At 46.1% G+C, this 25,626-nt stretch overlaps 1 protein-coding gene across 2 annotated transcripts in view; it reads right to left on the minus strand.

The window, feature by feature from the left end:
- LOC134610973 (uncharacterized) overlaps positions 1-18,389 on the minus strand; it is a 40,828-nt gene extending 22,439 nt beyond the window's left edge. For both annotated transcript variants that reach the window (XM_063454412.1, XM_063454411.1), the window contains exon 1: positions 18,236-18,389. In XM_063454412.1, coding sequence (XP_063310482.1) covers positions 18,236-18,310 — 75 coding nt within the window. In that variant the 5' untranslated portion in view covers positions 18,311-18,389. The remainder of the gene's footprint in view (positions 1-18,235) is intronic.
- Between the last annotated feature and the right edge of the window lie 7,237 nt (positions 18,390-25,626).

The raw sequence follows: 25,626 nt of genomic DNA on the forward strand, positions 1-25,626 counted from the left end.
AGTGCTTATAGTGTCCTTTTAAAAAGTACAGTATCTTACTCTATATCTGCCGTGTCAAGCTGAAATATCCTTAACCCCTTAAGGACCAAACTTCTGGAATAAAAGGGAATCATGACATGTCACACGTCATGTGTCCGTAAGGGGTTAAACACCACTCTATAAAAAAAAAAAAAAATATTTAATATTAAGGAGATGATACAATAGACAGTGAGGTCACCAATCATCTGCAAAACTAGCATTTTAACTTGGACATGATGCTTAGGCAATTAGCAAATTAAAAAAAAAAAAAAAAAACAACACACAATGCCTTTTGTCGTTTCATCGACGATATTTTCTTTATTTGGAAAGGCAACAGAGACCAACTAGAGGATTTTATTAAGTATTTAAATTCTAACGATTGGGGAATTCATTTAACCAGCACATACAGTGAGGAGGAGATCCATTTCCTAGACCTTAACATTAACATCCAAGATTCGAGTATAATTACAAAGAACCATTTCAAACCTGTAGATGCGAATGGGTATATTGATAGAAACAGCTGCCATCATCACCCATGGCTTGCAAACGCACCAAAAAGTCAGTTCCTAAGAATACGACGGAACTGCAAGAAGGTTACAGATTATACAGAACAAGTCAATTATATAAAACAACAATTTCAGGAAAAAGGGTACGATACACTAGCCTTAGAAAGAGATATAGAAGAAGTTAAAGAGAAACCGAGGAGTGAACTAATAAAATATAAACCTAAAAGGGAAGCCTTCAATAAGAATGAAATACCATTTATTTGTAACTACAATGGACAAAACTAAAATATCCAAAAGACTATTAAAAAATATTGGCACCTTCTTATGAACGACCCTATTTTAAATAAGATTTTACCTTCACGACCAAGAATTACATATAGGGGAGCCAGAAATTTTAAGAGTTATTTAGTTAAAAGTCACTTAAGCCCCAAAAAAACAAACCATCTGATACAGGACCTCAAGGGTTTTTATGGATGTGGAATGTGCCTCCCTTGCAGAACCACCAATAGCCACAAAAGACACCTTACAAACATAGAAAATATAATAAAACGACCCTACACGATAACAGACCATCTGACGTGCCACACGAAGGGCATCATATACATCCTCAAATGCCCTTGCGACTTATTATATGTAGGGAGAACAATTCGACCTCTCAAAATTAGGATAGCGGAACACATAAGAAATATTAGAAATGGGATGGAGACCCATAGTGTTCCGCTACATTTTAAACAGGCACACAACCAAAACCCAGAAAACCTGTTTTTTTGTGCTATTAAAGAAGTAAAGAAAGATTGGAGAGGAGGAGACTATATAAAACAATTAGGAAAAGAAGAGATGAGATTTATTTATAATTTTAAAACATTAGTCCCCCATGGCCTCAACCTAGATTTTGAAGTTTGCCATTTTAGATAATAAAAAATTTTAAAAGCCCATCTTTCTATATACAACCTCTTTATGGTTTATATTTTGTGCATAACACGACTTTGAGATACCTTTTTTTATTGTTGATTATGGGTGTAATACTGCCTGCTAACTAATAGCTTCTATACATCACCTTACTTATTCTTGTTCGGAGAAAGTATCCGACTGTTAGTCTATACATTTAATATTGTACATATGGGATGCCTTAGTGATTTTATTATGATTGACACTCCTGCATAGCATGCACCTTATGTATTTTTAACATTACCATTTTATACCTTTCTGATTTTTCACCGAGACATACAAATATCCGACCATTCGCTCACCCACTCTGTATTTATGACCATGTTTATATTCCTATCATTATGTTTATACCCCTATCCATTTGAAAATTGGGGTAATTTTGGCAATATTTGAGAAATACTGGTAAGCCTTTCTCCCACTGATACATAAAGGATAAGAATAAGGGTATGAAATGGTATACATTTGACAACACTTTTTAACACTTTATACATCCACTGGACACATAAATACAAAATTATGATATTAGGGAATGGTTAACTTAACCGTTAAAAACAGTACATTTCGACCCTTGACTACCCCCATCTATTTTTTGTCTCCCCTCTCCTTCTATTTTTTCATTTGAGAAACGTGTGGAGTTTAATAGTATTGGGACTATATAAAGAACTTTAATGGACATTGAAAGTTTCATCCGGAATGGAGATCGACGGCGGAGTGGAACGCAAAGATGCGTTCCAGTAGACAGACATACAGGAAGTCAGCGAATAACTCCCCTATGCGTTCCAATGGTGGAACGCAAACCGGAAATGCGTAAGAAATAGGCGCGACCCGGAAGTAACACACCTCACGAATTAAGAAACGGACTTAAAAGGACGACAACCCCATGGACACTAAACCAGCAACTGAGGAAGCCTCCTAGAGAGGCGAAACGCGTATTGCCATTTTATCCAGGACTAACCAGTACAGACTGTAAGGTTTTTATTTACTTTTATCACTTATGTGCACTTTATGGAATAAAGCACTTTAACTACTACTGCATGCCTGTTATTGCAACTGAAGGAAGACTCTGCACACACAAAGGAGGGAGTGGGACCTCTGATACCCCACAAAGCTGATGATCTGAGCCGGATATTGATTGGCTCCTTGTTTGTGAGTGCAAATTTATTGGGATCATATTGGGAATAATACAAATCCTCCCATCAGTACAAACGATACTGCACCATTATTTGTTTTCTTTGCTTTTTATCCTATTATAGGAATAATACTCACACCACCAGAATTTCTACTGTTTATATGTAAGATATTCCGTCTAATTTTTTGTTTATATGATCCTTTTTTATACTAGGCTGCATTAATTGTTCTTCCAAATGACCAATGCACTTAAACAGTGGGAAACGTCAAAGTTTATTACACAGGGACATGTCAGTGCATGGACCTCTACAAAATGTAAAATGCTTCAAGACCTAATTAAGTACACTGAACTTTAACCTCTAACGCTTTCTTTACCTCATGTAGCTCAACGATTTTATCATTGGATCAACAAGCCAAAGAGGCTGGCATGGCACACTCTCCAACTAGTACATTTAATACCCACTAAATAAAAACACCATTCACAGCTATTTGCAACCAGCAACACGTCATGTAATATTTTACACTAGTTATATAAAGCAGGTGATCAAAAAAAAGTAACTAATTTTTTTTAAGCTCATTTATTAAACTGCCCCACCGCAGCACAGAATGAAGCCCATGGAACAACGCAGTGGGGGAGTGGGCCTTGACAGAGCCAGGGAGTGGGCAGGTGCTAGTGTTTGGGGGCTGGGTTAGGGTAATGGAGCTTGGGGGTGGAGAGAGGGAGTATAAAGAGCAGCCATGTTAGAGTAGGGGCCATTTTAACCAGAGCCTCTCTTACCTGTAAATTGTTGCAGGTCGGCGAGGTTCTTTTTCTTTGTCGTTTCTGCAGGTCCATGGCGTCGTTAGAAGAGATCCTTGCTGTAGTCCGTGCGGCAGTGAAGGACAGAGGGCTGGAATGGCTGCATCAGCAGTTGGGTGCTGCCGGGCCTGCTCCCGCGGTGCCTGCTCGACCGGCGCGGAGGACGAGGCCACCCCAGCGGTTGAGCCCGGGCGCGGGGCCCGCGGCGAGGCGTCGGAGGAGCCTTTCAGCGGGATGCCAGGTGTCCGCTGGTACAGGAGAGGTCCTGGCTGTGGAGCCAGGCAGGCGCACGGCTCGACCCGGCGGGCGCGGCAGCGGTCTGGCAAGGACGGCCGTGAAGCGCACGACGTCAGGACGACCTACGCCACGCGGTTCTGCGGCTGGCAGAGGAAATGGAGCAGAGGAATCTCGTAATGCGGCCGGGCCGGCGGCCAGGTCGGCGGGAGGCCACGTGAGCGGCAGCTCCAAGTCTACACGTCCCGGTGAGTCGGCCACTATTGGCATTACTGTGGGGCAGGGAAGTGATAAAGAGGCTGGAGAAAAAACGGCCCCTCAGGCGTCAGGGGGAGGCTGGGGCGGCGAGGCCAGCGCAGGAACATCCCAGGCTGGGGCTGGAAGGGGAGACAGCAGCAGGGGCAGACAGACTTCGCAAGAGGAGACTGGGTCTAGGCACACGGCAAGTTGCCAGGACAGGGATACTGGAGCATTGGCAGGAAGGGCGGCTGAGGAGAGGCCAGGCACAGCGTCTGCAGGAGGGATACAAAGTGCCCCCCAAGTTGAGGTAGTTAAGAGCGTCAGCAGTAGGCGAGAGGGCCCTTCCGGCTGCTCTCAGAGGCAGCTTCAAGACATGGAGGACCCATGGAGCAGGAGGAGGGAAGAGCGGCGCTGTACTAGCGTCAGGCGCAGCTGCACGAGGAGCAGAGCAGGGAGTTCAAGCAGGGAGGGGACCCCGGCGCGGAGCAGGTGCAGCGTAGCAAGGTCCTGTTGCAGGAGGTCCATTTCCAGGGATAGAGAGAGGAGGAGGCAGCGTAGCACATCTGGTTCACCAGAGAGGAGATTCCACGAACAGATGAGGAGAGCGCATTGCGAGGACAGTCGTACTGCGAGGCGGAGCGTTGCAAAGGATAGCTGGGAGGAACGTGGGGTGGAAAGGCGGGTAGGTCCGGCTCTGAACAGACTACCCAGGATTTCTTCTCCCTACAGGTCGCGGAGCAGTACACCTACGGTCTCGAGGCGAGACCAGGCGGATGGGAGTCGGCGACAACAGGACGCTCCGGTGCCTGGAAAGGTAGACGGAAGGACGGCGCCTCTGCGGCCAGGGGCTCGAGCAGTGAGTCCCCACACAAACGACACTCTGAGCAGTTATTAAGCGATTTAAAAACATTTTTAGAGTCATGGTCTGGGAAGGAGGGGTCGTCTCCGCAATTCGGGCGGGTGTGGGCACAGGAAGGTAGTCGGGACACGGCGTCTGGGCTCGCGGGGGCGATACCGTCGGGGTCAGGCGGAGGCGAGTCAGGCGTCGCAGCGGGGTCGGCGGGGTTGGCTGAAGGGGGTACGGAGCGAGAGGAAGGGTGCGGTGATATCCCAGATGCGGCGCGGCAAAACGTGCACGTGTCCTTCGCGGGGCCCCTAGGATGCCATTTAAAAGCGGAGGTGAAGGACAGGATATGGAAAGGTGAGTTTGTGGAGATATTTTCCCTCCTTCCCCTCAAGGAGTTCTTGGACTTGAAGGAGGAGGATAAAAAGGATGCCAAGAAAGAGGAGGATGAGAAAAGGCGGAGGTATCGCAAGATACCGAAGACTTTCGGGAATTGGTTGAGGGCTTTCTGTATTCTGGCTAGCGTTATAGGGGAAAAGACTCTGGGTCGTTGTTCCGAACTTTTTTGTTACTTAGATGGGATAGGAGATGCGTATCGAACCTACGGAGGTTTAGCATGGTGGAGGTATGACGAACAGTTTCGCCAACGTCTAGCAGTGAATACGAGCATGCGGTGGGACCAAATGGATCTGCCGTTATGGATGCGCCTTATGATGGCGCGAAAGGCTGCGCCCTTTCCTGTGGCAGCCGGCACGGCCACAGGGGGAGCCGTGTCGGCTGGGCAAAAGAAAGGCTTCTGCTGGATGTACAACGAGGGACATTGCAAATGGGGAAATACTTGCAGGTTCCGACACGAGTGTTCCGGCTGCGGGGGGCTCACGGCGCCAGCCGATGTTTCAAAAAAGGTAAGATTGGCGGGGGAGGGTGATCTGGGGGGGCAGCAGCCCCCGCGGCTACAGCTGGGGGTGTCCCCGGTGAAGGTAGACGTGATGTTGCCTTGGCTAAGGCAGTACGCCAATAGGGCGGATGCAGGTGTTTTTATGGCGGGGATTTCGGGAAATAATTTTTTATCCCCTTTGTAGTCAGGGGACCGGGTACGATGTGTGGTAATCTCAAGTCAGTTCGGGAACACCCAGGGGTAGTGCGGGATAAGCTTGGCAAGGAAGTCCAACTGGGGAGGATGGCGGGCCAGTTCTTGTCGCCGCCATTGGCTGATTTACGGATATCCCCACTCTGTGTGGTCCCCAAGAAGGAGGCGGGAAAGTTCAGGTTGATACATCATTTATCGTACCCGAAAGGGGCATCGGTAAATTATGACATCGACGCGGCCCTCAGCTCCGTCTCCTACACGTCATTCGACAAGGCGGTCGAGTTGGTCCAGAGAATGGGGCGTGGGGCGCTGATGGCAAAGGCAGATGTGGAAGCAGCTTTCAGGCTGCTTCCGATACACCCGAACTGCCACCACCTGCTCGGGTGCTGTTTCGATGGGGAAATTTTTGAGCACCTGTGTTTACCAATGGGTTGTTCGATATCGTGCGCCTATTTTGAGAAGTTTAGTACCTTTTTGGAATATGTGGTATTGAAGGAATCGGCAGGGGGCGCGGTAGTGCACTACCTTGACGACTTTCTCTGCGTAGGCCCGCGGGAATCGGACCGGTGTAGGCAAGTATTGGAAGTGTTTCAGTGGGTTGCACACTCATTCGGTGTTCCCTTGGCAGAGGACAAGACAGTGGGGCCCACGACGTGCCTTAGTTTTTTGGGTTTAGAAATCGATTCCGAAAAGGGGGAATGTCGGTTACCGGGGGACAAATTAGTGCGTCTGAAGGAGCTGGTAGACACAGTAAGGAGGGCTAAAAAGGTGACACTGCGGGACTCCAATCGTTGGTGGGGAGTCTTAACTTCGCATGCCGGGTTATACCCATGGGGAAGGTTTTTTTTTTGTAGGCGACTGGCGCGAGCAACGAGTAGGGTGCGGCTGCCGTCTCACTACATTAGGGTTTCGGCGGATATGAAGGCTGACTTACTGGTGTGGGACCGGTTCTTACAGGACTTTAATGGGAGGGTATTCTTCAGAGAACCGGCGGCGGCGACGGAAGCAGTGGGGCTGTATACCGACGCTTCCGGCAGCATAGGTTTTGGGGCTTATCTGGCAGGAAATTGGTGTGCCGAGGCGTGGCCTGAGGCGTGGAAAGAAAGCCCGCTAATAAGAAATCTAGCGTTTCTGGAATTGTTCCCGGTCGTAGTAGCGGTGAGATTGTGGGGCCGGTGTTAGCGAACAGACAAATAGTGTTCCACTCGGATAACATGGCGGTGGTGCAGGCGATCAACAGTTTGTCTGCATCATCCCCCCCGGTGTTAAGTTTGCTGCGGCGGTTTGTACTTCTCTGCAGGTCTTTCAACTTGGTATTTAGGGCTAAACACATCCCGGGTTTGTTGAACGTGGTGGCTGATGCGCTCTCTCGTTTTCAGTGGGAACGATTCCGGGAAGCGGCGCCTTACTATCAGGAGCAGGGGCAGGCTTGCCCGGACGAGGTGTGGCAGCTCGGGACGTCATGCTTGGGGAGTATATAAAGAATTCTTTAGCGCCGAGCACTTGGTCGGCTTACGTTATGGTTTGGAAGGAATGGGAAGAGATGGTGCAACAGGTAGGGGGCGAATTTTTGCCGGGTCAGCGGGTGGATGTGCTTTTATGGCTACTGTGTCGCTTGTTCGCAAGGCAGGCTTCACTGGCCATGGTGGATAGGTACATGTCTGCCTTGGCGTTTGTGTTTAAATTCAACGGGTGGGAAGACATCACTAAGAATTTTGTAATACGCCAGGCGATAAGGGGTTTTCGGAGGGGAAAGAGGCGCGTTGACACGAGACGGCCGGTGTTGTTCTCGGTTTTACGAGGGCTGTTGGGGACGTAACTTGGGCTGTGTGATTCTCCTTTCGAAGTAGCACTATTTTCGGGGGCGTTTGTCTGGGCGTTTTTTGGTGCTTTCCGCATCGGGGAGATGGTGAGTGCCAACAGGTTGGGGGGCGGCGGATTACTGCTCGAGGATGTGGACATATGTAGTGTTCGGCAAAGGCTGTTCGGTGGTGTTGTATGAGTTGCCGGGCTCAGGGGCATGCCCGGTAGCTTGCGGCACTTGAACGTTCGTCCAAGGATAGCTGGTTGCTTTTTCATGCACGCCGATGGCTCGGCGTTGTCCCGTTTTCAGTTTCTACGGGTTTTTCGTATGGGTTTACAGAGGCTGGGTTTGGAGCCAAAGCAATTTGGGACGCACTCGTTCCGCATAGGGGCGGCGACGGAGGCAGCACGTTTAGGTTTGGGGGACGAGCGGATCAAATGGATCGGGAGGTGGGAATCCATGCGTTTCCGCTCGTACGTGAGGACGGACAGGTTGGTGTAACTAAATGGTTTGAAGGATTTCGGGAAAAGGGGACGTTGTCTCTATTCTGCAATTAATTTTGTTTCTTTTCAGGTTTGGAGGTTTGGTTGATGGGCCACTCGTATGTGTACTGGGCAGAGAAGAGAGCCGCAGTTCAAAGAAGCGGATCACAGCTGGGCTTTCCTTTGGAGCGGGTGGCGTTATCATGGTTTGGGTTTCGGGGTGCTAGTTGGCAGAGTCTCTGCAGTGTATTATTTAGAAAAGTGGCTGGGGGGTCGGTCCCAGATGTGGTATTGGTTCATGGTGGGGGGGGGGGGACGACTTCGGTTGGATTCCCCAAAGAGAACTAGTTCGGAGGATGAAGAGGGATATAGATCGGCTGTGGGAGCTGGTCCCTGGCGTGGTTGTAGTTTGGTCCGAGATGGTGCCTCGCTTTAGATGGAGGCACGTCAGGGATCCAGCTGCAATAGCCCGATGTAGGGGTAAAGTCAACAAGATTATGGCAGTTTTTATTAGATGTTCAGGGGGCGTAGTGGTGCGTCACAGGGAGTTGGAGGGTATGTTGCCGGGGTATTTTAGGAGGGATGGTATCCATCTGTCTGATGTTGGGAATGACTTGTTAAACCTAGGCTTTCACGAGGGCATAGAACAGGCCCTGTTTAGGTGTGGTGGGGGTCGCACATGCTCTTAAGGGGGTCAAGCCATGTGCTGTGGCGGAACAGGGCGTAGTGAAAAATTGAATTTGCGTGAAGTTTGAACTGGACAGGCCAAGGTGTAGGCCGGATGGAATTAAGGACTGGTTTGTTCTAGCTCTTTGGTGGCGACAAACCTGGGGGTGTAGGGGTGTCTGAGGTACACCCCTACATTTAACCGTATGATATGGGGCCTCTTTGGTAGGCAGTGTGTTTCAAGTGAAATGTTATTTGGTTGTTATTTATTGTTCAATTGGTAGGGTCATTGTCAGGGGTACTGTGTGGGGGGTATAGTAACATAATGTATAGTTGGACAATGACCCTAAATTATGTTAATTTATTATAATTAATTAATAAAGCTGTGGACTTCGTACTCCAACAGAATTATCGGTGTCCGTGTCTTATTTAAGTATAAGGTTATAGCACTTGCCGAATAACGTCTGTGCAAATGTCAAGTTGCACCCACAATCAAATCTCTTAAAAACAGATGTGTAAGCAGCAGAATATTACAAAACCTTTTCTCACCATGTGGTTCATGCATTAACATTTCTATTCAATGACATGCATATTCACAGAAAGATGGATTGTGTAAATCTTAAGGCTACAGTCCGCCCCTGCAAGTGACCTCAATTTTGTAATGCCTTGTAAAAATTTCAAATGTGCAAAAAAAAAATAAAAAAATGTAAAGCCTACTCCAGGCGCCAGGTTGCCATGGCGACTAGAAATTTCGCCATCTCTTTAATGTGGCCACCAGCTTTGAAGGCGGTGCATGAGGAAGCAGTAATCTTACTGCAGCTCCTTTTTGCTCCCTCGCACTGTTTAATGATGCCAGCAGCCAGAATATGACGCCACTCTGGCCCCGGCATCACTACAGAGTGCGCAGGGAGCAGAGAGGAGCTGCAGGAAGATTACTACAGGACCCTAGGGAAAGACCCACTCAGCTCTCCCAAAGGTAAGAAGACTAATAAAAAAAAAGTGTGTGTGTGAGCGTGTGTCTGTGCATGAGCCTGTCAGAGTGAGTGAGTGCTTGAGCGCGTGCGTGAGCCTGTCTGAGTGAGTGAGCGTGTGACTGTACTACAGCCTCTATTCCCTTACTATTCCCTTCCTAACACTCCATTTACAGTCCTTAACCCTCCTACTACAGCTCTTACCCCCCCTATCACCCCACTACAAACCAATACCAGTGCCACTCCCCCCCTTTGGATCCGCTACTGGTCAGAGTGTGTGGGCGTTTAGTTACCTGCCCCCTCCTATCGCATGAGGAAGGTGTTTTTTTATTTTTCCTCTTTTTTCCCCACGCCATGCCACTTTCATCACGGCTGGTACCACCTCAATGGCTGAGATCCCTTAGAAAAGCAATGGGAGGATTTTGTGCATGCACAGCAAATGTGCCAATCCGCATCTCCTCATAGGGATGCATTGAATTAATGAATCTCTATGAGGAACGTTTAGCGCCTCCATGCAGGGCTTGGAGACACTGAACGTGGGTGCTGCAAACTATGCAGCAATGACCCAGGACCCTAGTGTCTGTCTGAGTGACTGTCACTAGAGGTGTTACTAAGCAGTGTTTACACTGAAAAAGCTTGCATGAACAGGTTATAGACACCAGAACAACTACATCAAGCGCTGTAGTGGTTCTTGTGACTATAGTGTCCCTTTAAGAATAGCATTTTCGTTGAAAATGACCGGCTCCTAACTTTTTCAGCTGGCTCCTAGATTTCAAACAAATTTGTCACGAACTGGTCTACTCCCTTAGACAAGGCGAGAGTGCAGGTTAGTCTTGTAGCTGCAGAATTTTTTTTATATATAATAATATTTTAATTGGATTGCAGTTGTCTACCACTCTGTGCAAAGCAGAGTTACTGTGTTAGGGGAACGCTCTGCACCATATATTATCAGCAAAATTATTTGTTGACTCATTCAAAGCTAACCTTTGCAATGAGCATTACTGTAGCGGAGCTCCCTGTACCCCTACTGGGTACCTCCGCCAAAGGACCGCATCCTAGCTGGAACAGGGAACAAACCGCAGCACTGCTGCCCATAGTTGCCGTGACTTGACTGGGGCTCTGGAACCGCTCCTTCCTGAAGCCGAATGGGGAATTCGCGCTATACACCCCCAGGCACTGGACGCCACTTAGTCCTGGGAGCTCTAGTCCTTACAAGGACTTTCCCCGTTGAATCCCCTGCAAGCTAGAAAAACAGACACAGGAGTAAATCTTCTTTCCCTCCAATAACAGGACAACACACAGTTTTGGAGAATGATTTAATGGCAGCCACAACTGGCCTTATATGCATGTCCCAATGCAAGGGGCGCTCCCCTCTGGACCTTGTGGGGGACTGCAGCACAAAGTCACAGACCAATGACACACTCGACAAGCTCCTGCCAGAAATTTGAACATAAGCTGCCTAAAAGCCAATAATCAACGCAAACGGTACCTACGAGCAGCAAGCAGAGACAGAGGAGGCTACAGATGCCACCGGCGAAACTTTAAATAAGTTCCTGACACGCTCTAGGGAGAGCTGGTGCGACTGAAGCCTGCAGCCTACTGGAGTTACGGATGGGGCAGACGGCCGCCGCCTTACCTGCCTGCGGAGCTCCGCAGAACAGCTCCACAAGACACCACCTCCTCGGACCCGTCCCCCCTCTCCCCCCGGTCATCCCGGTCCACACTGGATTAAGACACGTCCCTGCAGCAGCACACATGAGCATGGCTAACGGGGGCAAGATGGCGGACAAGCATCCCTCCTCAGAGCTCACATCCACGCAGCCTCATGCACAACAACATGCCACAGCGGAGCACACACTCCAACGGCTTGATGACATCTTTCAGCGGTTCTGGGCAAAGCTGGAGGCGTGACGTTGCCACCCTCCACATACTGCACCGGAAGAATGGAGGAGTGCAGGGGACGGACGGCGGAAAAGGCCTCTCCCGGGCAAAGCTCAGACACCAGCAGTGAACCTCCACACCACACGCCTACCCGGGCCGAGGGTCCAGAGAAAACTACCTCGGCGGCACGGACCACACCGCAGGAAGACCACTCACCGCTGGCGGCGGCTGAACACCCGGGTCTTCCGATGCGCCCGTCAAGGGGAAGACTCAGCCTCCTGGAGCCAACGAGTCTGTGGCCTACAGATGCCATCCTCCAAACAGGCCTGGGGCTGGAGGAGGCCTCCAACCCGCCCGTTAACCACCACGTAGACACGTAACCCCGCAGCCCCTGAGACTGCTCCACTGCTAAGGCGTGTTTTAATTCTCATATCTGTACTAGTTGAGTTTAGTTTGTGGGAATGAGTCTACGCATACTTCACTAGTCGCCTGCATCAGGACTTCAGAGGGCGGCATGAATGCCGCCCTCTGAAGTATGTGCGGCAAAGCCGCGCATGTGCACAAGGGAGCAATGACGCTTCCAAACGGAAGCGTCTGATTGCTCCCTGCTCGAGCCCGCCTATTTCGTCATTTTGACAAAATAGGGGGCGCGGCTTCACGAGGCACCCGGCGCTGGAACCAGGTGACTAAAATCCTCTGCCTGGAGAGTCCCTTTAAGCTGTAGTGCTGTTGTTGCTTATAGAGAGTCTCTTTAAGCTTTTCAAAGTTGTTTTCTTAGCACTATAGCTTCATACAGTGCCCCCCTCACTCGTGCCACACTTAGTGGTGCTGAAGGGTTAAGAATCCTTTTATCACTTACCGATGTTCCTCAGTATCCCGAAGTCCCTCATTCAGCCTCCGCTCCTCCTCCGCTAACGCACTCGCATTAGGATTTGTATAATGCTTTTTCTATGGTAGTTTTTGGTTATGCTGGATGTCTTCATGCAGACATCAATGCACTCCTCAGCAGTACCCACACCCATGCAAGAGCTTAACCTCTGGAATATCAAAAGCTCTGCAATCAGACAAGTTAAAAGCCCTCCCCCCATAGAAAAAAGTTTTATTTGGCAGTATTTGTATGTAAGCATGTTTGTGTATGGTGTATGTGAAGGTAGGGGTCTATTTGTGTGTAGTGTTGGCATTTGATTGCCGTCGTGTTTGTATGTACTGTTGCCACTTGAAAATAGTGGCATACTTATGGGAAGTACGTCTGAATTCAGGTGTGTGTTTGTATAAAGTGTTCGTGTTTGAATGAAGGAGTGTATATGTGTAAAGTTTGGTGCTCGAATGCAGGGGTTTGTTTGCATGTAGTGTTGGTGATTGATTGCCACAGTGTTTTTGTATGTAGTGGGTGTGTCTGATGGCAAGGGTGTGTTTGCAAATCATGTTGGTATTTGATTGCATGTAGTGTTGGTGTTTTTTTGGAGGGATGTGTTTGTGTGTAGTGTTGATGTTTGAATATGAATGCTGGGATCTATGCATATTTACACATATGCACACACACAGTGACCGATACCCACAATGACACATACAGAAGACTCAATTTACATAATTGTAGTCACCCCACTGCTTTAATACATTTTGAGTGCAGGAGGGTGGCTTCCTGGACTGGCTGAGGTTTATGGAAGTCTGAACTTGTCCAGGCTGCCTGAATTGCTGACCCACTCCGTGCTTCATTCGTGTTCACAGCCCGCATGGTCTGTAAGGTGGGAGGAAGCACTGGCTGTGGACACTTAAGGTGCCAGTCATACTACTAAAGCCCAATCAAGCCCCTTATCACATCTGCCTGCCTATCGGGTTTGCCCTAAGTAGACAGACTACCCGATAGGCCCACAATGCCTTCCCTGGTGCAGCTGTACTAGCGGCAGTTCCAGCACTGCAGGGATGGCACACCGCCGCCCCTATCAAAGTGCCTCTTGGGGCCGTTGCCCCATTGGGACCCATGCACAGGCCTGCTCTGCCTATATTACCCCTTTTATATGCCAATACTAAAAATATATAAGGTTTTTGGTTTCTGTTATTTAACTATATATTTCATGCTTTATAACGCTTATGCCTTACTGATAAACACTCCATGTCAAGTACATTATATTTCTCAAGACATGTACAGGATTATTTACTAAAGGGAGAATTGTAAAAGTAAAATTCCAAATTTAAGGCCAAAATGATAAAATTCACATGGGGATTTTGTTTCCCTAAATTGGCCATGTTGTCCTACATGTTGAAATTCACTTTGAATTCCTGGTAATCCTCACTTTAGTGAATAACACTATTAGCCAGATGAATGGCTGCCTGAGTCTCATTGGAAATGTAGTCCGCAAGAACTGCAGTGCTAAAGATAAGACATTACTATTAGAGGTCAATATTAAAGCAGTTTAGTTCAATTTATATATGCAGAGTATCAGACTAAGGAACTGTGCTTTCAATTCTTGCCTGGATGAGACTGCAATGGCTAAAGCGAGGGAGGGATGAACTCAATGCATGGAAACAGGGAAGGCTTATCAGAGACTGCAGGATGTATTCGAAGCATGGAGTTGGGGGAAGAGCTGTCAGATACTGTCTCTACACATTGCTGCAGAAGCAGCTGGCTTAACCCCTTAAGGACCAAACTTCTGGAATAAAAGGGAATCATGACATGTCACACATGTCATGTGTCCTTAAAGGGTTAAACAATGCAGCAGGCATGGACCCAAAATGGAGGCAGCATCAGGGGAAGTGGAGTTCTGTCCAGTAGGCAGACGTCTTTTAGAGCAGCATATTTACTGCCTGAAAAGGATACAGTGGGAAAAACGAGTAAATCACCCTCAGACAGCTAATGAGGATGATTCAAAAAACTTCTCACAGGATTTAATCAGAATTTGGGCAAACTAGGATGAATCTGGTTATGCTTTATTTTACTGACCCTGAGCAGCAATAGAGGGGCATTACAAGGGAAGGAAACTGCAGTAGTAATAATTAAAAAAACATAAACAACACGTTTGATCAGACATCTCAAAAACTGCAATGTTCAACACTGCAGGGCTAACGGGACAGGGACAGTGCACCTAGACCACTTCAATGAGCTGAAGTGGCCTGGGTTCCTCTAGTGTCCCTTTAACCCCTTAAGGACACATGACATGTGTGACATGTCATGATTCCCTTTTATTCCAGAAGTTTGGTCCTTAAGGGGTTAATGAAGTGGTTATTGTGTCTATAGCCTGTCCCTGTAGGCTTTTCAATGTAAACACTGCCTTTTCAAAGAAAAGGCAGTGTTTACATTGCTGCCTAGTAACACCCCTAGTGTCTGTCACTCAGATGGCCATTAGTGGCGATTCCTAGTCCAATGCTGCACAGTGTGCAGCACCTACATTCATGCTCTGCATGGAGGCGGTGAACGTTTCACATAGAGATGTATTGATTTAATACATCTCTACAAGGAGATGCGGATTAGTGCACGCGCAGTGGAAAAGCATGGAAAAAAGGGGAGTAAAACACTTTCTCTTTCTCATACGCTCAAAAAAATTATTTTTATTTTACTTTACGTCCACCCAGCCTCCCTACTTTTGGGAGAGCTGGAGTGGATCCTGTAAGCTTTGAGCTTTTTTTTTGCTCTGCTCCCTCATGCAGTGTATAGTGACATACAGTATGATCATCACTTTGCCTTGTGGACCAGCAGTATTTGAAGATAGCAACAGACTCAGGAGCAGTATAGGAGGAGAGACTATGGTAAAATCCTAGTTGCCTAGAGCAGGGTTTCCTACCCAGTCTTCATGTACCTCCTACCAGTCCATTACCCTGTTGTGGCTAAAAAATAAAAAAAAATTCTAAAAACACACAACTGGGTAATCCCTAACACCTGTACTGTTAGTGGGTACTTGAAGACTGGGTTGGGAACCACTGGCCTAGAGATATGGTGCCTGTAGAACTAGAAAGACTATTTGAGAGATGTCTACAAGGTATGGACCAGACAGACTGTTTTGATCGGTTTCAACCTGCATCTTTGTGCAGGTTTAGATGAATATACTTTTTTTCAGTTATTTTATGTGGTAGCGATATGAAACTATCCCTAATTGTAGCACTGTAAGGATTTGTATCACCCTTGGCAAAAATCCAATCTGCACCCACCTCAGTTCCGCCACATATTATTATAGAGTATGTACAACCTCAATATGATGCCCACTGGATGGGGGGCAGTGCCATGTCTCACCCACGATAATTTAGTGGCCCCATTCCAATGCTGCAATAGCTTACCCAGTTGCTTGTTTGAGTAACTGAGTCGCCAGTGGCAGCTCACAATTAAGCCGATATGCCCCAACTCAAATTTTGCTCTATAAGCTTTTATTACATATATATTTATTTTAATTTTAAAAAGGAACACTTCACTGGAGGGGGGAAAAAAATTAGATATATAAGTCCACAAACAAAACATGCATGTATTTACTTTTGCTTGGTTGTTAGTTTTTTTTTGGGGTGGGGTGGGGGGTGCGGGTCGAGGAGTGAAGCTTTTAACAGCAGCTGTTGCAAGCCCTCCTATTTTTTTTCCCTGTCTGTGCCAGTGGATTGACCAGATGCTTTTCATTGAGAAGCCTCTGTAGTCAGAACGCAAGCGAGCAAACTTTTCATTATAAGACTACAGCTCACTGAGACATCAAAGCCAAAATGCACACACAGCCAGGAGAGGTAAAGTCAGGTGCGCTCTATAGAGCTAACAAATGAAAAGAACACCTCTGTGCCTCAATGGGCAGAACTCACCCTTACCTGCACGCCTCCCAGAAGCAATATCACCGCCGGGGGTCTTTGCGAATTCTGGAATGTCCACAAATAGTGACAGTGCCACTTTAAGATTCATGCTGTTCTCGGCTTGTTATTTAAAAATAAATAAAGTTTTGTAAATTCTGTTATAACTATACAGGAGCATTTTTAAACATGGACAAGGCACACAGAAGTTACTTTGAAACCTACAACAAACTCCCATCATAGGTGCTGGTTTTTGTTTTGAACGGGACAATAACATCAGTAAACCTTAAATGATCAATCATGCCCAATACTACAAAGGGTTACGATTTATATAATAACGATCAAGAAAAATAATATATAAAGGAGATTATCATTGATCCCCAAAAGGAGGACAAAGGCAAAGTTAAAAAGAAATAAATAAAACCCACACAAACATAAAATGAAACTACACCCTAATTATAAAGAATGGTACAATGCTGAATTTACAGTTTTCACTGGGGAGCAATTATATATATTTTCTTTCGGCTACCTCCACTCTCCAGCCAAGCAATGCACTTTTAATTAGATTGAGCAGAAACAAAACTGCAGAATCAATGCAGCCCTGTGTCCTCAAATAACTGGACTGCATTCCAAAGGGGGGTGCACCTCACTGGCTAAGGTAGGCGTGAAATTGGTTAAGAGCAGCAGTCACTGGTAAGCAGGCTGGAAGGCTTCTCTTTGGTTCCAAAGCATGGCTTCTCGCTGCATGTACACATACGATCAGAAAATATGCGTGTAATGTAGACACAAGGCTGGAAATTTCCGCTGGTCCATTAACTTATAAGGAATAAGAAAATGTAGTACACAAGTGAAAAAATTTAATTCCATATGTGAAGTCTTGCATAGACAAGTACATTTTGATTTTATCCATAGCACATGTGTAACAGATTATTGATCTATATATATATATATATACACACACACACACACACACACACACACACAAAATTCTTGTAAAGCAAACAAATAATTTCCAGATTGTTAGTCATGTTTGTTTATCAAGAAATGGATAAAACCAAAAAGTTTATTGAAGAGGAAAAAAATAAAACAAAAAAATAATAAAGGTAGTGGTAAAAGGCAGCTGTCCATTTCTTGTTGGACTACAACTCTCATCATTCCAGCCAGTGGAGGAAAACACATAACCAATAGAATGTTGTACAAGCACAGTATACCCGCTCTAAGAGACTCTAATTAGGAACTGACTAACATCTAAATATCAGAACATGTCCTATAAATGTGCAGACACAAGACCAAGCAAGCCAGCTCATTGCATCCTATTGTTAAGGGAAACAATTCATTCTGTTTGAAGTTAAATCAAGCTAGCGATATTCTGAACACCTGGGATCTACTAGAACAGAATAGCCAGTAACAAGAGAAGGAAAACACACCCAAGGATTTCAGATAATCAGGGAGAGGCTCTGTGTGTTATTGGGTTAACCTTCTGGGTGCCAGGGGGTGGGGGCTCACCCCCTTGGATTCAAGGGGTTAAACAGTCAGGTTTGGGCAAACTGCATTCAATGAAGCTTAAATTTGCAGCCAGTTTATTTCATCTGTGCATTTACTTTTATTATAAAACTTTGATGTGTGATCAGATTGCTCCAAGAAAGCACGTCACCCTAAAACAATATATATATATATATATATATATATATATAAAATTTTTTTTTTTTTTTTTTTAATTATACACATGGTAGAAACACCAGCGACTTTTTAAACATCTTTAGATGCATAGCCTTTCTGTACAAGTCTGGTGATTATAAATCATTATAGGAAACTATTACTGTGGGGGGTAAAAAAAAAAAAAAAACCTGGATATATGGTCACAATTACCTTGCTTTCTACAGGTACAGCCATCCATAGGAATACTGCTGTCAGAATGATCCATGGTGCAGGAGCTGTCCCCATAGCAGGAGCCACTGCAGTTGTGTAAGGACAGTGCTAAGTGGTGGTGTGAGGCTTGGAGAGCTGTTAGATACTGGCTTCCCCACCCTGGACCCCTCTCTTTGGCTCAACCTTCCTCAATCTCATTCCCTCCCCACATGGGTCAATTACCTGCTGTGTTGGGACAAGAACAGCGGCGCCCTCTGCTGGCCACAAATGGGAACAACAATATTTCACTTGACTTGCATATTATAACTATAGCATTCAGAGAGCTTTTTACTCCTTAGTAAATGACACTGTTCATTGGGTCTGCCAGCAGCTGAAGGCTCCTCTTCTATCCTAATGAGGCTCCTCTTATGCTTATATAAGGGATCTATTCTTATGGAATAAGTAGTTTATCCCCCAAGAGCATACCTCCCAAGTGTCCCTAGTTAGGAAGGACAGTCCCTATTTTGGGGTCAAAATCCCACTGTCATTTTCTGTCCTAATCATTGTTATTATTGGCATTTATATAGTGCCAACATATTCCACAGCACTTTGCAAGATTTTTTTTTTTTTTTAATTCTTTATTTTTATTGTGCAGGTGAGTACAAGACATAATCAAACGCCACAACAGCGTACATAGAAGTAGACAGGTTAGACTGTGGCATGAGTAATTGCACGTTTTTTCTTTTTTTTTAACAAGCGTAATATAACTGATGCGTTCAATTAAGTATTCTAGTCTAAATGAGAAACCGTAATGAAGTGCAAGCTAGTGTCTTGTGGTAGACAGGCTGGGGGCTTGCCAGCAGTAGTGTATGACAAGCTTGTGTCTTGTGGTAAACAGGCTGGGTACTTGTTAGCAATAGTGTATGACATGCTTGTGTCTTGTGTTGAACAGGCTGGGTACACGCTAGCAGTAGTGTATTGTAGGTATCCTGGAGACCAGCCTATAAGAGTATAGGTGTGCGCTTAAGGCACTGATAGCAAGTTTTTAAACTAAAAATAAACCAAAACTTTTAAATTTAAACAGGCCTGGGTTGCCCAGTTAGTGAAGAATAGCTAGACACAAAATGTGTGAGCGGTTGAGGCAAACAAATGTATGAAGCAACGGCAGTGATTTTGCAAGAGGTGCCGTACCGAAAGATTGAGTAATGGTATTCATCAGTATGGGGTACACTTGCAAGCCGATACTTAAGGCTTAACAGGCCCTAGAATGGGTATACTCATAGGTCAGCAAGCAGACAGAGGTTTTACCATGCTAGTAACTATAGGCTGGTTGTCTGGGTGTGTGCCCAATGAGTGGGGTTCATGGTTTAACCGATATAGGATACCATTAATCTTAATATACCCGTGTAAGTATCCATAGCATGCTAACATAACGAAAAGAGGAGCATGGCTAACGAGCAGGTGTACACTAAAGTGGTCAAACTATGTACAATGTGGTGGCTAGTCTCGGCAACAGTATACAGGAGGGCATAGCGTTCGTTACGACCTGAACAGTAGGACCATGTATTGTTCCTGTTATTGGGCCTGCAGGAGCATAGTCCAACTCCGGTGCATGTCATCCTATTCAGCCAATGCCAGCTCTGGAGGCTTGACAGGTGGGTCTTGGGTACTTGCGGAGTTGGTGCAGCAGCAAGAGTCCGTCGCCTGTATGTCCCGGAGGGACCCCCTGCCCGCGTCCTTCGCCCCTTGGAAGCTGTGTTGCTTTAAGGTAAGCCTTGTGGCCGTCTATTCGGGTGTATGAACACAAGGTTGTGCTTCTTTGGCTGGAGGATTCCGGTGTTGCTGAGCAGTATGTGGTTCGTGAAGGCTTGGTCTCTAGCTGGTATGTGTGCGGGTGGATGCTGGAGTCCGAGAGGCACTTCGCCGTTCCCCGCCGTTTTGAACTCCGAGGTTGGCACTGTCTGGAGGCTGCTCTGGGGGCTCGGGGTGGGCCTCTGCTCAGGTGGCGTTGGGTAGCTGGGCGGATCTATGCCGCCGCCTTTTGCATCGCCAGCTTGAAGTGCCGACCCTTTGTGTGGAGCAATGTCCAGAGGCTAGTGCGGAGCTGGTCAAAGAATTCTAAGGTGTGCTTGGGTGGTCTGATGCGGGTGTTTTGTGCCGCCATCTTGTGTAGGCCCCTGTAGTCCCGTGCATTTGCGGGTTTGGTCGCTTGGTTGTGCCGCATTGTGGGGGTAATCGTCCCCAGCGAGGACCGGGATATCCCCCACCGGTCCAGAGGGGGGGGGGGGGTAGCGGGGCAGCATCCGAGTGAGTCTTATGAGCAGGTCCCGTGTCGAGGGATCGGCCGCCTACCCCAGGCCTCAGGCCCCGCTCCAGTGTAGGCCTCGTGGCTAGTTTGGGTGCTCGTTTTGTGTGTCGATGTGGGACAGATATCATCCTGTTCCCTGTGTGGCCCTGGATCGGGTTTTGGGCATTCTGCGCTTCTAGCATGGTTGGATTGGTCAGGCTAAGCGTTTTTGTGCTCATTGGCATGAGAGCCCTCATGGAGCACGTCCTGCCATCTTGGCTGTCAGGCCCCGCCCCTTTGCAAGATTTTAAAGGGGTAAATTCAACAATAAATGAGAGAATTACAAAATGTTAAATAAAAATGAACAATAAATTGTGATCTCAGCCAATGAGCTAAGCCCTGCACCGCCAGGGTTACCTCAATGCAGAACTTCTGGGGTCATAAGAGGAGGAGCATCCCAGGCAATTAGTTAATCCATTCACAAATAATTCAACTACTTACCCTAGGAGGGTGCCAGAGTACTACTGGCACCATAACCACTAGAGCGGGCTTTATGCATTATGGTGTTTGGAGTGTTCCTTTAAGTGTAAAGATGTGTTAACCCTCTTATTTTTCATACATTTAAAAAGCAGCAAAGAGCACCTGTATTGTTGGTGCTTAATAGAGAGTGAAATATTGTCCATGCATTCTAGTCATAATTGTTATACAATACATGTATTAATGTAATGTAATTTAAAAAAAAAATTCTGTACTTTGATTTTATTTCTATAATACTGAAAAAAAAATAGAATTACGCATACAATAAGATGTGAGTCACTGGAACCTGCATGGGTAAGACAGCAAATAAAATCCCCTGGAGGCATCATTCATATGCCATTAGCCTTGGAACAAGAGTTCCGGCCTGTCTATTGTCAATTCTGCACATATTCCATGCACAGAGGGTATGGATGAGAGTGATCAGCTGACACTCTCAGCCAGTGAATAATTGACAGGGTCGACATCTGGATTCAGCAGCTCTGCAGAAGCCGGATGCACGTCACCTGGCTCAGAGGAGACTCTGTGTCTGGCGGGAACCCAGGTGAGATGCCAACCTGTCACAAACTGTATCACCAGGGAATGGGCATTATAACTGCATAACAGCGAATAGGGGTAAACCATAAAACAAACTGTAAAACTGAAACCACAATAGCTGATTTTAAAAATTATTCTACTACTTTGTGATTTAAACTTGCATTTTCAATTTACCCCCATTCTCTGTATAGTAAATAAAACTCTAGGTGTTCTGGCCTACAATTTACAATTCCCTTGTTAATTCATGGCTTCGTAAATAAGATGATGGTCAGGTTTTCCACAAGGGGGTACAGCCAATACTCCAGTAAGGGCCTGGCAAAACACTGGGTGGTTTGAGAGATATAAACATCTTCCCAAGCCATACATGTTGCCCTCGTGGCTTCCATTTCTCTCCTATACAGCATCACTGGGAAGATGTGATGTCCCATCCATTCCAGTCAGTGAGATTGTAAGGAGCCTTAAAGTTATTATAGTAGCCTTGTTTATAGTAGAGTGTGTGTGTGTGTGTGTCTCTGTTAGTGAGCATGTGTGTGTGTGTGTCTGTTAGTAAATGTATGTGTGTCTGTTAGTGAGTGTGTGTTAGTGTGTGTGTCTGTTAGGGAGTGTGTTACTATGTGTGTGTCTGTTGGTTTGTGGGTGTATGAGTGTGTGTGTCTGTTAGTGATAGTGTATGTGTGTCTGTCAGTGAAAGTGTGTGTCTGACACTGAGTGTATATGTGTCTGTCAGTGAGTGCGTATGTGTATTTAGAAGGTGGGGTGGGGTGGGGTGGGGGGAGGGGGGGCAGGGGTGCCTGAGTTTTGTCATGCCTGGGGCAGCACAAAACCAGGATCCACCACTGTGCACACATACAGAGACATGCATACATACAGAGACATACAGAGATACAGAGACATGCGTGTGTGTGTGTGTGTGTGTGTGCGCGCTTGCATTACAACCTTTTTATCAGCTTATAAAGGAATCTCCATACAATAATGCTAAACCCTGTCAATCTTGAGCTTTTCACTGCCAAGTGAAAAAGTTAAAGGAACACTATAGTCACCTAAATTACTTTAGCTAAATAAAGCAGTTTTAGTGTATATATCATTCCCCTGCAATTTCACTGCTCAATTCACTGTCATTTAGGAGTTAAATCCCTTTGTTTCTGTTTATGCAGCCCTAGCCACACCTCCCCTGGCTATGATTGACAGAGCCTGCATGAAAAAAAAACTGGTTTCACTTTCAAACAGATGTAATTTACCTTAAATAATTGTATCTCAATCTCTAAATTGAACTTTAATCACATACAGGAGACTCTTGCAGGGTCTAGCAAGCTATTAACATAGCAGGGGATAAGAAAATCTTAATTAAACAGAACTTGCAATAAAGAAAGCCTAAATAGGGCTCTCTTTACAGGAAGTGTTTATGGAAGGCTGTGCAAGTCACATGCAGGGAGGTGTGACTAGGGTTCATAAACAAAGGGATTTAACTCCTAAATGGCAGAGGATTGAGCAGTGAGGCTGCAGGGGCATGTTCTAAACACCAAAACTGCTTCATTAAGCTAAAGTTGTTCAGGTGACTATAGTGTCCCTTTAAGTAAAAAAATCTGTCAGGGTGTAATTCTTGTTGTCCCTGAAAATATGTGAAAACTGAATCTGATGGATATCTGTTGATTTTCAATGAATTTTCCTAATCTGGATTAGGTTTGGACTTCAGTAAGTAAGCCAGTAAGTATCTTCCACTGAGAATGTATTCATCAGTGAGGACCAGACACAGCTATTAAAAAAAGTAGGGGTGACCAAAAAGTAGACCCCAGCTGTTGCAGGACTCAATCTGTCTTGATGTCTACCCAATGATTAACTCTAGTGAGTCGTTATACAGCTGGATGTCACACTTTTGGGCACCTCTGTTCTAAAGCATTAATTAGTATCAGAGAGGATCACCATATTGAGGTCACAACTTTAAGCTGTTTTATAAGGAATTTCTAAACGGATCCTACATTCCTCTAACCCTTTCTGCCTTCTATTCCACATAGTAGCACTCTATGCAGATATTGTTTTCTTTAGTTCTTTAAAATGTAGACTTCTGGATTTGTCATGTTATATAACGTTGAAACTAAATAAAAAAAATAAAAAAAACACAAAATAGAAAGTGGGAAAAAATAATCAAAGATGGACACTTAAACAATTCCTTGTCTCCAGTTTTATAGTGAGAAAACTGTTTATTGCCTTGAAATGGATTGACATTTCTTTACAAAATATTGTTGGACTGGTGGCCCGTTGCTGCTAGCTGAGTTTTTTTTTAAAAATGTTTTTTTAATTAATTGCTATGGTGCCATCCAAGTTACTTAATTGTGGTGCAGCAACATGTTAGTAGGCCCCGGCGCACTGCTGTGCGTTTGGTGTTAATAATGTTAGTGTAGTGACTGTGCCTGTGCAGCCCGTCACTGCTCATTTCTCTCCTTGCTGTTTGCAGTGTGAGTGAGACTGTTAGTGGGCACGTAATCCTCTCACAAATTGCAAAGAGCCTGAACAGAAAGGAACAGCAGCAACACATAAAAGGTCAAATGAGTTCATGTTAGCATAACGTATGGGATAAAGGTACGTGATGTGTAATGTAATGTAGGGGTTTAATGCAAAGGGTAATTATGTTAGTGTACTGTAGGGGTTAAGGGAAGGACTTTATTGTATTTCAGTTGCTGTTATTAAAATGGAATTAGCTTTCACCTGGAGTAACTCACACTAATCGTGGGCAGAAAACTACACAACACTAAATGAGACGTAAAGAAGGACAATGCAGATTAACTGTTTAGATGAGTTGCAAGAGTTTTAAGCAGCATACTCTTAATCCCAGTAAGTGCTGCGCAATTGAAGCATGGGCAGGAAGCAACTTGATAACTAGCGCGAGGCTGGAGAATTGCTGTTGAGGCGGCTTGATCAGGGATTAATTTGACCGTCAATTGTCACAGGAATTAACTTGTTGCGTACCGTCAGTTGTCACAGGGATTAACTAGGTGCACACTGTCAGTTGTCACAGGAATTAACTTGTTGCTTACCGTCAATTGTCACAGGGATTAACTTGGTGCACACAGTCCGTTGGCACGCATAGGGACAAAGAGAGGAGGGGGAAAGCATGGCTAGCTTCCATCAAGGAGAACTACGAGTCACTAAGGAAAAACAAAAAGGCAGAAATTCCTACAAACAGAAAGAGATTCCCTGGACTCCAAGGAAGGGAAGTATGACTGCTGCCCAGGAAAGGGGTTGGATCAATGGGGAGACGATGTTGCAAAAAGTTAAGGTACAGATGAAAAGGAAGTTTAGGGGTGGACACTTACCACTTCAAAGGTAGCAGCTTAGTGATATAAATATAGATATTTTTCCTGGATAGTGACTCTTTCCTAAAGGAAAAAAAATACATCAGTAAGAAAAGTGAACTAATCGATTACTCACGGTTGATTCGCTGTTTCGCTTTCCTGGCTATAGCTGCGGTGTCTCGTGAGGCGGTGGTTGCGATGCTGCAGGCCTACCTGGCAGCAAATGGGACTGGGTCCTTGACGGAGGTGATGGCTGGTTTGCAGGCGACCAGCTGAGGTGGAGGTCAGCCAGACACATGATGGCGGTAGGAAGCCAGGCGGTCCAGACCTCCTATACACCTTTTCCCCAGTCCGGTGCGGTGGAGAGGTGTCAGACAGAGAGGAGACAGTGGAGAAGGAGGCGGAGCCGTGGATGGAGGAGTCCCTGTCCGAGCTATGGGTCAACGGCTGCGGCTTGGAGGGTCGGCGGGCCCAAGATGGCGGTAGCAGGATGGCGAACTCGAGGATTCCAGCGTCTCTTCCGGATCTGACGTCAGTGCGTGCCGGTCACACAGGAAGACGGATGTCAGCAGATGGGACGCGGGGCACGTATGTGACGGCGCAACAGAACGTGCCAACATCACAGGTCCCGCCATCTTTAAGCAGGGCACAGCAGGCAGGAGAGCCAGGGAGCCGGGAGGCTGGCCTGGAAGGGGCTCCCTGAGCGGTGGAGGACAGTGGCCGGTTGAGCGGTCTGCTCTGGGAGGGAGGAGGAGGCGGTCTGA

This window comes from Pelobates fuscus, chromosome 5, assembly GCF_036172605.1.
Source record: "Pelobates fuscus isolate aPelFus1 chromosome 5, aPelFus1.pri, whole genome shotgun sequence".
Taxonomy (NCBI): Eukaryota; Metazoa; Chordata; class Amphibia; order Anura; family Pelobatidae; genus Pelobates; species Pelobates fuscus.